General features: G+C 35.6%; 1 protein-coding gene across 1 annotated transcript; it reads left to right on the top strand.

Annotated features, from left to right (window-relative positions):
• The first annotated feature begins 7,926 nt into the window (after positions 1-7,926).
• On the top strand, positions 7,927-10,258 carry LOC130459355 (CASP-like protein 5B3). The gene is made up of 3 exons (XM_056826672.1): positions 7,927-8,243; positions 9,638-9,770; positions 9,859-10,258. The coding sequence occupies exons 1-3, from the start codon at positions 8,104-8,106 to the stop codon at positions 10,066-10,068; spliced, it is 483 nt and encodes a 160-aa protein (XP_056682650.1). The 5' UTR covers positions 7,927-8,103; the 3' UTR covers positions 10,069-10,258.
• Positions 10,259-14,954: the final 4,696 nt, after the last annotated feature.

Raw genomic sequence — 14,954 nt, 5'->3', positions numbered from 1 at the left:
GGCGCCGAAGATTTCGGCGCCCAGAGCCAGGCGTTGAAAATAGGGTCTGGGCCGTATTTCCTTGTCAGATTTGGACTCGTGGAATACGGAGTCTTTGAGACTTATCCGAGTCTTTTAGTGCGTATTAACTTTAGGACGGAATGCATCTGGGCCCGTTACGAACTCTAGGCTCGTTAGGATTTTAATTAATACGTAACTCTTATTTTCGAATTATACTAGGAATAGGATTCCTCTTGCAAATTCTATCTCTTTTAGGATTTATGTTGGAGTGCAACACCTAATTCTGACAGGTTTCTATCTTTTATGACTTGCCACTTTTAGCAACTACCCGTTACGGCAGTTACTATTTTTAGCAGGTTTCTATAAATAGCAGTTTTGGTTGAAATGAAAAGGGTGATTGAGATTCATTATTTTATAGGAGATGCGTTGCCAAGTGGAGATTTTATGTTCTCATCATCGAACCTTCCCTTTCGGGAATGGGGACAAAAGTAGGTGTCTACAGTATCCAATTTTTCTCTCTCTAAAATTAAGAGATTTCTCTCCCTCCCTCCAAGGGAGTACATTGGGGTACAAACCCCTCTTAATCGGAATTCTTAGTGAAAAGGTTACCCCTTCTTTGTTACATAATTAAAATTAAGCTGGTGTAAAGCATTATTCGAAAATCAAGATCGCTTTCCATTAAATTCCTACAATTACCATTCAATGCAAAGGCTATCTAAACACTGTTACAACCGACTGTTTATCCAAATTTGGAGCTTATATAAAACGAAGCCTAGATCATGCATAATCATCCACTCACACTCTCACTATGACTTTCATCCAAAAACAACAAACACCATAACCAACCCTTAAACAATTGTTCGTTACCAAAATGGCAAACACAACCCCACCACCAAACCCTACTCAAAGGAAGTTCTTATTAACCAGAAGAGGCCCTAGAATTACCCCACCACCAAATGCCCTCTATCCAGCAGATAACAGATACAAAAATGTCATTATGGGGGGGGGGGGTTTAAAGACTCCAGGGAATTTTCGGAGAATAAAATCCAAAGATGGGTTAATGAATGGATTAAATGTGATAACATTATTGTTGAAAAGGTGGGAAAGAAAATCTTTCTGTTTTTCTGTGAGGATGCTGAAGACTATTTAAACCTTCTAAACCTAAACCAAATAAACTTCGAAGGTGCCCTTCTAGTTTTGAAACCATGGTTCTTTGGGGCTACTCCGGGAGCAATGAAAGCAACAGAAACAGCTCTATGGGTACGATTTGAAGGTATCCCATTCCTCTATGTGAGGCCATCTGTAGTAATGAGGATGGCTTCCATGCTTGGACACACGCTTCTAGTGGAAATGCCAAACGAGGAAAGCCGTGCTAGACCCCACTTGAAGGCGAAAATAAGGATCAATCTTGAGCAACCCTTGGCCCCAGGATGCTACTTCGTGTACGAGGAAGGACACTTTGCATGGGTAAGCTTTCGATATGAAAAAGTGTTCTGTTTTTGTAAAACAAATGTGGTGAAATAGGCCACAAAACTACCTCTTGTAAGAAATCCCTCCAAAAGGCAGAAGAAGAAACTATGGAAATGATGAGGAAAATGAATTTGGGTAATGAAAATGTGATTTTTTATGATAACGACCTTCCCCTGCTTACAAATAAAATCAGAGGTCTAGCCCCGATTCCTAAATATACCACCACCATTCCAAATCTTACAGGTGAACCCCTAGCCCAAGGTTATCGATCAGTAGTGAAGAAGGAAATGATGATGAAGACATGGACAACACCTCCGACTCATCCGACACTTCAGGTGGGTCCATCGACCCAGATACTCCGGGAAACCGGTCAGATGCAAGATCTGGTGGTGATAATGGGGCACCTAACCCCTGTGGTGCAACGTCGTTTAGAATGACAGTGCCATGCAATGAACTGAAAATAGATGAGGAGCACAATGGTAATCTACTATCGTTCATAGTCCAAAGAGATAAGGGTGAGTCCAAATTTAATGTTGTATTAATGAATGCTCATGAATATGTAGAAAATGAACAACCAGAAATGGGGGTCCTGTCGGGAATATTTGCCAACAGATTAAAGTGGGATGATGTCACTCAACCAAATTTGGAATTTACCTTTCCAGATTTAGCACCTCCAAATATAGAGCATACATTCCACCCCTTTGGATTATCCAATCTCAATCTAGAAGCAATGGGCCCACTTGGGGATATCTTTGGCCCACCTTCAAGTCCATCTCAAATAAAACCACAAAACACCCAAACCATGTCAGCCCTTTCTGCAAATCATGGACCAGACCCACAAATAATCCAAAACAATATGGCCCACCAAAACAACCCTGAACCAAACCCAATGGATCCAATGTGGAAAAAAGTCAATCTTGAGGCACTAGTAGAACCCCAAACATTCCAATTATCTATCTCTTCTATTGTGGAAATCTGTTCATCTGACTAACCCCCTCTCACATCGGATACCATCAATATTTTAGCAATAGATCGACTAATCCCACCACACCCGTATCTCCTTGACCCTTTCATCCCAATCCCATACCCTATCAACAACAACTACCACCAGCAACCCATCAATACCCAGCCACCTATTTACCTATTAGATAACTCGAGCACCGACTCGGAATCATCTTCTGCATCAGAAACTTTCTCAATCATGGCCAACTCTTCAAATTCACCACTCCAACACAAAGAAAGGAAGCCATACACCCACTGCATCACGCCGTATCAGTCAGAAATTGATTCCTCCGAATCGGACTCAGCCACTGAAATAACTAGCCTCCCAATTCAATCCACCCAGTCCATCAAATCCCCAAAGATGAAACACCCATCATCACCAAACCCATCTAATCATAACCCAATTCAGAAGCATCAGGAGGTGGAAAAGCCACATAAAAGCAGGAAAATGTGGACTTCAAAAGGGCTTCTTGCCCAAATGTTACACAAGAGCAATCAAGCCTGGGAAAAGCTAAATGGGAAACCATCTGAAACCAAATCAAAGAAACCAATCAGCACTGAAACAAAAAAGAGGAATGGCAAATCAATCATCAACCCCTCTGCTAATGGGGGAAAGAAAAGAAGAATGGAGAAAAACAGGGAAGACGCTCCTGACCTCAACCAGAATCACCAAGCACTGATGGAGGAGGTGGATACATCATTGTCCCTAGGAAGAATTTGATGTGGAATTGGTGTGGATGCCAAAAAGGCCCACCCAAATCAGTTATGAGAGTTCTATCGTGGAATTGTAGAGGTCTTAAGAGTGCGGACACCTCTACAATTCCTTTCCTTTAATGGCTGGTCCGCAAGTTTAAACCCCAGATCCTCTTCTTAATGGAAACAAAGTGTGCAGTCTCAAATCTTAACTGGCTGCTACGTGGTTATGGTTTTAATAAAGTGTTCAGTGTAGACTCCATAGGCCTAAGTGGAGGATTAACTATGTTTAGTTCCTCCACAGTAGATGTATCTCTTAGTTTTTCTTGCTGCAATTTCATCTCTTGTAATGTAGTTGATGTATGGAGAAATGAATGGTATTTAATTTGCCTTTACGGGGGTCCGGCCGTGTCTGATAGGGTAGAAGTCTGGAACAAGCTTACAGCTGAAAGAAGATCACTCAACACCAAATTACTCATCATAGGTGACTTTAATCAGGTGGACAAATACGAGGATAAAATTGGGGCAAGTGATATAATATCTGGCTGGACGGAATTCATTCTATGGAAGATTGAAAATGGCCTACTTGATGTTCCGTTCTCGGGGGTTAATTTTACTTGTTGCAACAATGGGAAAGGGGAGAAAACGATTTATGAGAGGATTGATAAAGGGCTATGTTCAGAAGATTAGAAAGATAGCTTCCCTGATGCCTCAATTCTAAACCTGCCGATTCTCATATCCGATCACTCTCCCATAATTTTGGAAGTGAAACCGGACCAAGACCAAAGAAAACAGCCATATAAATTTGAAACATGGAGTCTAAATTTTGAAGAAATGAGGAGTGAGCTCGTGAAGGAGTGGGCAAAAAGTTCTAGAGGATCACCAATGTATTCGACCTCAAGGAAATTGGGGGAGATAAAGTCCAAATCCTTCAGTTGGTGCAGGAAATACAAGCAAGAGAATAACCTGGATTGGGAAACAGTCTCCAAAAACGTGGGGGACAAACAATTGAAGGCTGCATCAGTCCACAACGAACTCAATCAAGAAATAGAATTTCGGAAAAAAGAGGAGGAAATCATCCAAGCCAAGTTAGAATATTGGAAACAAAGATCGAGGCTCAACTGGAATGCATGGGGAGATTCATCCTCTACTCTTTTCTACAGGTCAACAAAACAAAGAACGAAACATAATGAAATATTTTTGATCAAAGATGAGGCTGATCAATGGATTTCGGATAAAGAGGGAATCCATAAGCAATTCACTGACCATTTTTCGAAGTTGTTTAGATCCTCAAGCCAAGAACCAGAATTAAGACAATGTATACAAGATTTTGAGATCAAATGGGATGCAATGAAACTCAAACCAGTACACCTCAAAATGCTGAACAATCCCTTTTCAAATGAAGAAATCAAACTGGTAGCCTTCTCAATTGCAAGAAATAAATCGCCAGGACCTGATGGGGTGCCAGGTGAGGTGTTTCACAAATTATGGGAGCCAATTTCAACTAATATAATAATGTCACGGATACACAGTTTTTTTGCCAACCAGAAAAGTTCTTAGAGAATGGAATAACACGTTCATCACTCTAATCCCAAAGGTGGCCAACCCAACATTAGTCAATGAATTCAGACCAATAAGTCTTTGCAATGTGGTGTACAAAATAATTTCGAAATGTCTTACAATGAGACTACGACAGATCTTGCCTGAGTTGATTGACCCCTATCAAAGTGCATTCGTCCAAGGAAATTGATGGGGGATGCAGGACTCATTGCTCATAAACTAATCACTCACATCAAACGGAAAAAGAAAGGGAAGCAACTACTGGCCACAATCAAGATCGACATGAACAAAGCTTATGACCGCATCAGATGGACTTCCTTCAAAAGGTCCTACAGGGAATGGGTTTTCCATTGGGTTGGATTCAAATGATCATGGAATGCATGACAACAGTAAGGTACCAAGTACTGATAAATGGAGAGCCGTCTAATACAATTGTTTCGTGTTGTGGGCTTCTTCAGGGGGACCTCCTATCACCCTACTTGTTCATAATCTGTATGGAGGTCCTGTCATGGAAAATAAGAGAATTAGAGGAGAACAATCTTATCAAAGGAATTAAAATAGCAAGGAGAGCCCCTACAGTGTCTCACTTATTTTTCGCTGATGATGCGTTGTTTTTCATTCAAGCTGACAAGAATGGTTGCACCAACCTGAAAAGAACATTGGAGAAGTTTTGTGATATTTCGGGTGAAGTGGTTAATTTGTCAAAGTCTTCAATCATTTTTAGCCCAAATATTGGGAATGATGAAAGAAAAGAAAGGAAAGAGATCATGGCAATCTCACTGAAATCTGATATAGGTGCATATTTGGGATCACCAATCTCCTTCTCCACTTCAAAAACTAAAGATTTTCAATTCCTATGCGACAAAATGACATCTAGAATCTCTTCGGGAGTGCATCCACTCTTACCCAAGCAGGTAAACTGATTTTGATCAATGGTATCTTGGCATCACTTTGTAACCATATCCTTTTCATTTTCTAAATGCCAAAAAAAATTCCCAAATACTCTAGACTCCATGATCAAAAAGTTTTTTGGAGATCAAAAGGGAAGGAGCATGCAATTCACTGGCGCAATAAACTGATACTTGAAAACCCGAAAGGGGATGGGTGGATTAAGAATAAGGAATGTAGCCATGTTCAATAGGGCCATGTTGTACAAATATGCATGGAGGTGTGAGGCGCAGAAAGAGAGCATTTTGTCAAGAATGTATAAGGCAAAGTATGGTACTTTACCTCTACAAGCAGGGGGGAAGGGAGTCACCAAGCCACACTAGTCATGGGGTTTCAAAGGGATGTGCAAAGTAGCAATGTAGTTCCATAAAGGAACGAGATGGAAACTAGGGACTGGTAGAAACATCATCACTGATGGAGACAAATGGGCTGATAATCAGGTGGTTTGCTTCAAGGAAAACACCAATGATCAAGCAAGGAAAGACTTAACTAAGGTAGACAGCCTGATTGATTGGAATAAAAGGGAATGGAACCAGAATCTAATATGGAACAACTTTCCAAGAATGGATGCACAAAGAATCCTGAATACGTACATCCCTGAAACTGGTAAAGAGGATGAACAAAGATGGTCACACACTAAGTCTGGACATTATTCGATTAAAACTGGGTATGGTTTCCTGGTCAAAGAAAGTGATGACCATAGGAAATATCAAGAAGACAGTAACATTTGGAAGACATTCTGGGTAATCAACACACTACACAAATGGAAAGTCTTCATGTGGAAGGTTTGCAATAACGCTCTACCAACAAAAATAAACATCAATCAAAGAGGGATAAATGTTGATCCCGTCTGTGTGTTCTGCGACAAGGGAGAGGAAACTGCATCTCATGTGTTTCGTGACTGTGAATGGTCATCAAGAATGTGGAAATCTTGCTCACTTGGCATTAAGACTAGAGCTGGCAGCACAACAACAATCCAGGAATGGGTTAAAAACTGGATAAGGCAACTGTCAAGAGAGGATGCTCTCTATTACGATTCAACTAGCATTTTCTTTGTAAGTTTTTGGGCGATTTAGAAGCACAGGAACGAGATTATTTTTAGGGGTGTAGACCCCGGCCCAATTACGATATTAGAAACTCTTCATCATTGGACTAACACCTCACAAAAGGCAGCCGACGATAGAGTGGATCGCAGTGGAAAGACAACAACATCAACTAGGAATGAAGAGGAAGAGAGTGTTTCAATTGGCAACAACAAGAATGGGGAGACCACTACATCTGCCAATGTAGATGGTGCATGGAAGCTGGACAAGAAACGCAAAGATAAGAATTCTGCGGGCATCGGATGGAGGATATACAACAACATCACCAATGCCACAATACATACAATGAGCATGCCCATAAGATGCACCTCGGCAGCAGATGCAGAAGCAAGAGGAATTATCAACACGGACTGCAGGGTACTCGATCATCAGGTATATTGAGATAAGCAAAGAAGCGCCAACAGACCTGAGAAATCTGATCGAGGATATCCGTAACTTAGGGAGTAAGTTTAGCTTCTGTAGAATTATTTTCACTAGTAGACAAGCAACACTGGACGCCCACAAACTGGCAATCCAAGCTAGGATAAGTGGTCTCCAGCAAAGCTTCTAAGCATTGTTTAGTGTCTGTCAAAAAAAAAAAAACTTTAGAAACAGTAAAACTCCATATTTGACTCAACAGAAACTAGCTTACAATTCTTTTACCATATATGTAATAAATGGTTTTGCGCGTACAAGTTGTACAATAAATTTACAATAGATAAAGATAATTTGTACCCAGTTTTTCTAACATCTACCTAATTATTATTTTTTAACTTTTAATATATTTGATTAACTTTTATATTTATTGATAGATAATTATCATTTATACATTATTTGTGATTTGAAAAAAAAAATTAATTAAAATGAAAAAATTTATCACTACAAAATAAATAACTTTTTCATATATGAGGATAATTTTAAAGCTTCTGTGTTAACATTTAATAAATATTGTACACTTGTTGTAAATAAGAATTTGTGATTACGCAATCCCCGATTTATCCAATCTCGTAAGCACCCTCCATAAGTAACCACTTACGGTGCATAAGAGCTACACCTTTTTCTTTTTCGTCCTATTTCGATTTTTGTAATGGGTTTATTTCCTAAAATAGAATGTATAACTATACGGAAAGAATTATCGACTATTTCAAATATACTTTGAAGTAAATCCTTTTGAAGCTGCATATAAAAAGTGTTTCCCTTCACTTATTTCTCAGCTCAGCTCACCTCTTTAGTTTAGTCTACTAGCTTTTTCTTCAGACTATTTCTCTTTCGAAGCTGTACATAATTTGAGCTTCCCTTCCCTTCCCTTCTTCCCCTCACTCTCCTCCCTCCTCAACCTTAGGATAAGATGAAGGTTGTGTTAGGAAGTCCGGGGACGAAGACGGCATTCTGTTTAAGGTTGGCACAATGTTTGTTCTCTGTTGCAACAATAATCACATTGGTGGTTTTGGCAAATCATGGGCACGTCTCCCCCAATTCTGCTTTCAAGTATGGTTTCTAACTTTCTTTAATTTTAGTTTGAATCAGTATTTCTTCTTAGCCATGCCTAGGATAGTTTTCGTAATTTGACGCACGCAACTGAGTGTTATAGCCTATAGCAGAGGCGGTGTCGGAAAATTCGTATTATAGGTTCGAAATTCAAACTCAAGCCATCTTTTTATACAAAATATTGAATATTACTTTTAATACCGTACATATATAACATACATTAAAATTTTAACAACACTTTTTATAATCTAAAATCCAATCAGATCGCCAAAAAAAAAAAAAAAGATAAAAAAGATGCTATAGTTGCATTCAGTAAATTTTCATATTTTAAGAGTAAATTGGCTTATGGTATGGTTAAAGTAGGGGATACAGCTTAAGGTAGGGTAACTTTGGAGTTTCCGTGTTTAAAAGGAGATGATCGATTGTTACTCCCTCCGTTATGTAAAAATGTTTACCGTTAATATTTGCCCAAATATTAAGACAAAATTAGAAAAGTTGGATGAATGTAATAGAATATATGAATAAAGTAAGAGAAATGTATAAAAATGTGGGTAGTTATAAGAGAAAAAGAATAAAGTAAGATAAAGTGAATGAAAAATTTTAAATATTGTGGGGGTAAGAAAGGTAAGATATTAAATTTTCATGTCTAAAATAGAATAAAATAAAATGTAAAGAACACTTTGAACCGGAGGTAATGGTGGATCTTAGCTTGTGTTGGGGTGGGCCTAGCCCCCCTGGCCGGAAAATTTTATAGCGTATTTTTATTTACGACTCCCTAAAAATTTGTATATGATTGTATAATTACATAGTATATTGCTAAAAATAATTCTACCAACCCCCTCATAAAACTGTTCAAGATCCGCCCCTGACTAAATTCTGACAGTGAAGAACAATATAGCATTCACGAATTCTTATTTACAAAGGGTGTACAATAAATAGTGTAAACCAGAGTAAAAGTTAACTCAAAACGTTTTAAAGTTACGCTTATATAGGTAAAAGTTATCTATTTTTTAGTGATAACTTTTTCATTTCAGTAAAACATATTTCTTCAATACCACTAATAATGATTAATCATTTAACCACTTCTATCAACCTTTTTTTTACTAATATAAAAGTTAATCAAAACTAAGTTAAAGTTACAAAAAAATGGGTAAAAGTTATCTTGGTGTACAATAAAATTATTGTACACCTTGTGCGCGCAAGACCTTTTGTATTTTACGTACTTCTCTCGTGTGTTGTGCGAATGTAAATAGTTAAATACCGCCTATGGCCTATCGTTTTATATATATATATTATGAACGAAAAGTCCAGCTTGTATGGAATATTGGGTAATTGATTTTTGCTCCGTCTTCAACATCCGTGATTTACAATCTAATAAATATGTTTTGTTTCAGCGTTTTATCATTAATTATGGCAGTTCAAGTGATATGGAGTTTGATCGTCATTGTTGTTGAAGTCTGGGCTAGAGTGAAAAACAAAAACCTTCGTATCCTTGCGATAGTGACCTCTTTTGCTGTTTTTGACGGGGTATGATATGCATTACATTTTTTTTTATTAACCTTATTATTCCTTTCTTTTTCACCCATAATTTTAAAAGCTTCAATTTTGTTACCAGATATTTGCTGTTTTATCCCTCGCCGGTGCATCGGCATCAATGGCAATTGTGCTACACTATTCTTTCGATAACAATCGATGTTTCCCGGTTGGGGTCATTCATTGTTTCAAGTACCAGATGACAGTAGTTTTTGCCTTCGGGTCGTGGTTCTTTACTGCGTGGTCAGCATATGCCATGACATTCATGGTGTTGGCAGAATACCCTATGTAGGTTATTACTTATTAAGACATATTACATACTTGGAATTTAAGTGTATTAGAGGTACACAAACCTATTTTAATGTAAGTAGTATGCATGGTTAATGTAGTGCAATTATGCCGTTGGTAACATCGCGTGTTTTAGGCCTGTTTTATTGGATATTTTTTTTATCAAACTAGTTAATTTTCAAATTTTATTTTCACGTAAACAGTTCCAATTATCAACATAGTTCTTTAAACGGTAAAGTATTGATTAACTACATTCAAAAAAAAAAGTATCGATTAACTATGGTTGGGCTGAACTATTTATCCTATTTTATAATAATTGGTCTTAACAAACAACGACCTGCTATAGCAGGTAAAAACCTTCACACAGCACGTGAGATTTAATGGAAAAACAAAATATCTGTTGTGAAATAAAGAGAGAATGGAGAAGAAATTGGGAGAGAACAATGTAATGAGTGTATTATTCCATGAACAATGGGATACATATATTTACAATTGAATAGAGTTTCCTTGGAAAATAATAATAATAAACCCTGAGATCTAGAATATTCCGGAATGATACTAAGATATAATGGGCATCCACATATTACAACCACTTTTTTAGTCGACTATTTTCCGACTAAAATAGTAGTCGAAAAATTACCGGCTACTATGTTAGTCGGCAATTTTCCGGCTAAAATAGTAGTCGGTAAAACAATTTTTAAAAATAAAAAAATGAAACCGACATTCCAGTTACCAGTTTCATGTTTGACAATCTTCCATTTCCAACCGAACAAAAATGTAAATTTTTTAATCAAAACAACTTTTCATATTATTAATCCACGAAAATAAAACCCAAACTTATATCATCAAGAGTTATTACAAAAATAACAATATTTGTACGAACAACTTAGATCTAATAGAGTCAAAAAAAATTATAATACTGATCTAATCTAAAACAAAAATTATACTAATTAAGACAATATTTTGTTGGAGCTCCTCACTTCAAAGATTTGCTTAAGATCTTCTATTACCTACAACCACATAAAAATAAATTTCCGAAATATCAAATTAAAAATCGAAAATAAAACAAAAATTAAATTAGATTAAAAAACGAAAATAAAAAAATGAAAGAAAATAACAAAACCGGTTTAAAAAAACCAGCTTAAAAAACCAAACCAGTTTACAAAACGAAAATCAAAATTAAATTAGAAAACGAAAATAAATAAAAAAATGAAAAATCAAATCAAATAAAATAAAATTAGAAAACGAAAATAAATTAAAAAAGGAAAATCAAATCAAATTAAAAAACAAAAAAAACGAAAATTAAATTTGAAAAACAAAACCAATTTTAAAAAGGAAAATCAAATTTAAAAACGAAAATCAAATAAAAAAAAAAAAGAAAATCAAATTTAAAACGAAATCAAATTAAAAAAATCAAGAAATTAAAATTAAAAAAACGAATCAGATACTAATTAAAAATCACGAAAATCAAATTAAAAAAACCAAATAAAAAAAAACTCACCAATTTTCGTCGATGATGAAGGAGATCGATGATGAAGTCGGAGTTGATGGTGATGAAGGAGGTTGATAATGAAGGAGATTGGTGACGATGTATATTATCTACGGTGATGGTGATGATCATCTACGGGGATGATGATGAAGTAGAGAAAGGAGAAAGGAGGTAGGAGATGAACAGGGAGGAGAGAGAAGGAAGAGAGAGAAGGGAGAGGGAGAGGGAGAGAAAACGGTTTAAATGAAGAGAGAGAAGGAATAGGGTTAGGGGGAAAACGGCCGAATTGAAGAGAGACAAGGAGTAGGGTTAGGTCTTATGCGTGAAAGCCCAAAGCCCAATTGTTTTTAATTAAAAAAAACACCGACTACTAAATTAGTCGGTATTCTTTGACATTTTCGACTAATTTAGTAGTCGGTAATCACTTTTATTATTTTTAAAAAAATACCGACTACATCATTGGTCGGTAAAGTACATTTTTGGAAAATTTTGGGATTTTTTTTTGTGGATATTTTACCGACTATTATTGTAGTAGTTAAATTAACGACCAACTTCAAAGTAGTCGGTAAAACGGTAAATTCCGACTACATTTAAGTAGTCGGTTAAATATTTAGTCGGTAAAAGTAGTCGGTAAGTTTTTTCGAACATTAGTTTTGGTGGACTTAAATCACGACTATTAAGTAGTCATAGTTAACCTGCAAATTACGACCACTAAATGTTAGTCGGTAAAAAATAATATTAGCAACTACCATTTTATTAGTCGGTAAAATACAATTTTACCGACTACTTTTGTTACGGTCGAAAAATTCAGTAGCTAAATCACCGTTTTCTTGTAGTGTTTCATAACACTCCCCCCTAGGATGTCAAGTATTGAAGATTATGCCTCGTCAAAACTTTACTAGGAAAACCCTGTGGGATAAAAACCTAGTGAAGGAAAAAGAATAAGTTATTTTTCATAATACGCTTGAGATGTTGTCTCATTAAAAACCTTACCAGCAAAACCCAGTGGGACAAAACCTAGGTTAAGGGAAAAATAGTGTAACGCGTATTTCTCCCCCTGGTGAATACATCATTTAAGATCTTCTGGTGTAATCTATCCAATATTATTGAGTAGCTTCTCAAATGTAGCAACATGATGTTTCTTGAAAATTGATTCTCCAAAGTTTAACTTGAATTTTAAATTCTCCACTTAAACAGATGAGCTGAATATTTATATCACCCATGTTTTTAAAATAATACAGGTAAGATCATGTGCTTTTCTGTATCTCATTTGATACATTTGTTTTTGATTTTCCCTATCTCATTTGATAATGCTTTAGCTTCACCTGAGATAAATACATTTTCTTGTACATGATATTACAAAACTTATCCATACATATTGGACATATATACTTTCTTCTGGAGGTCATAAATGGTAGTTTTTTATCAATATTGATCAAACTTTATGTGGCCATACTTTCAAGGCAATACATGATAAATAACAATATCATCGTCCAACTTGGAGGTATAATATAGCTAATCATGTTATTTATGGTTCTTCTGGACCATAACATAATATCCATTGTGAGGACATTACATACCTTAATCTTATATTTTATGATGATTCATATTTGTATAATAATTCTTTCATGAATAAATTAATATGTATATTTCAAAACTCTCAAGTACTCAAACTACCGGTTGAGACGACATTTCAAAAACACTCTTTTAGAGTTTTGAAAATATCTCAGCAATGTTGGGATGTTTATATGCAAAACTCAAAAGGGCTAGATGTTTAAGAATATCATGTATAAGCTCTTCATAAACTCTTTTTTGCATGAATCATAATATGTTATTATATCAACATAATATGTTTTTTTTTGCAACTACTAGATCAACGAAGTAAGAATCTCCTCTTATAAATTTCTACCAAAATTACAAATTTGTCTTACCTTGGATGCATATTCATATACGACATCATAATAGTTTAGAAAGTTTTGCATACAATATAACATTCATAACTGGATAAATCAAAATCATACAATGATAAAATGTAAAATGAACTTAAAGTATGATTAATGATGCATTTACCTATTAATTACAAATGTACATGAATGTAAGACTCAAAATACAAAACACTATACAATGTAGATTATAAAATCCATAACTTTTTGGACTTCGGGTCCAAGAGCTCATTTTTATCATTATGATTATGTCGACATCAACAAGACATATATTTCAGATCCCCATTCTCAAGTCCATTATTTTTCGCATATGCATATCGGTTCCATCGTATACCGGTATCATCAAGTATTAGTTAATATGTATTTTGCATGCTATTCATCGATGATATCTGAATATATATTAAATTGGTACCATTGAACTTTTCTCATAGGCTATCTTTTTTAGTTCAGATATCTATACCACTTCAAGGCTATTTCATACACTATATATTAGCGTTTTCTTTATTTTCAATAATATCGTCCACTGCACTCACTACAACAAATCCCGTCATTTTTCGACGCTATTTTGGCCATTAAGCGTCGAGAATATTTTTCTCGACGCCCAAAGTCAGCGTCGGACACTCCATAGCGTCGATAATCTTGACGGTTTTTGTGGTCTTCAGAATATTTTTGGCGCCAATCTGCGTCGAGAATCTCGACGGTGTTTGATGTAGCTAAATATTTCTCGACGGTCATCAGCGTAGTAATATTTTTTACTGGCTTATCAACAATTTTTTGCGCGAATCATGTTTTGACACTATAAAGCGTCGATAATTTAATTAATTTTTTTTTAATCGTTCATTTTTGCCCAAAGCAAAATCAACCTGAAACTAATTAATTAAAACCAAACCAAACAGATGCAATTAACTATATATATAGCACGAACACCTTTAAAATTATAAATTACAAGATTATATATATATATATATATATATATATATATATATGTATATATATATATATATATATATATATATATATATATATATATATATATATATATATATATATATATGTAATAATACGTACTTAGCTCGCTCCAAATCGATCATATCATCAAATTAAGTTTACACATGTCCAAACTATTAAATTAGCTAGCTATCTCCAAAACACAAATTTAATACCCAAAACATCATAAAATTTATCTACTATTATAATTCCAATTTTTTTTTTTGGTAAATTAAAGGATTTTATTACCAAAAGGTATGAACAAAAGCATCCAAACAACGAAACATCAGAAAAAGTTAAAGGAGTACATACCACTCCCTAACAACCAAACACAACAAACGCAATAAAAGGGTACGCAACACAAGATTGCACACAACAACAATCGAACACCACACTCCCTGTAGACCTGACTGCAGCACCTGGACTCACTAGTAGAAAAATCAACATGTGCTTCCCTTCAAGTGCGGGTTA

Source organism: Spinacia oleracea, chromosome 4 (genome assembly GCF_020520425.1).
Source record: "Spinacia oleracea cultivar Varoflay chromosome 4, BTI_SOV_V1, whole genome shotgun sequence".
Classification (NCBI taxonomy): Eukaryota; Viridiplantae; Streptophyta; class Magnoliopsida; order Caryophyllales; family Amaranthaceae; genus Spinacia; species Spinacia oleracea.
This window is presented reverse-complemented; position numbering and strand designations above follow the sequence as displayed.

Bases quoted from the DNA above. Each gene is read 5' to 3' on its own strand.
- LOC130459355 (XM_056826672.1), top strand. From the start codon at position 8,104: ATGAAGGTTGTGTTAGGAAGTCCGGGGACGAAGACGGCATTCTGTTTA. The intron at 8,244-9,637 runs GTATGGTTTCTA...GTTTTGTTTCAG, and splicing joins TCCCCCAATTCTGCTTTCAA to CGTTTTATCATTAATTATGG. The intron at 9,771-9,858 runs GTATGATATGCA...TTTTGTTACCAG, and splicing joins CTTTTGCTGTTTTTGACGGG to ATATTTGCTGTTTTATCCCT.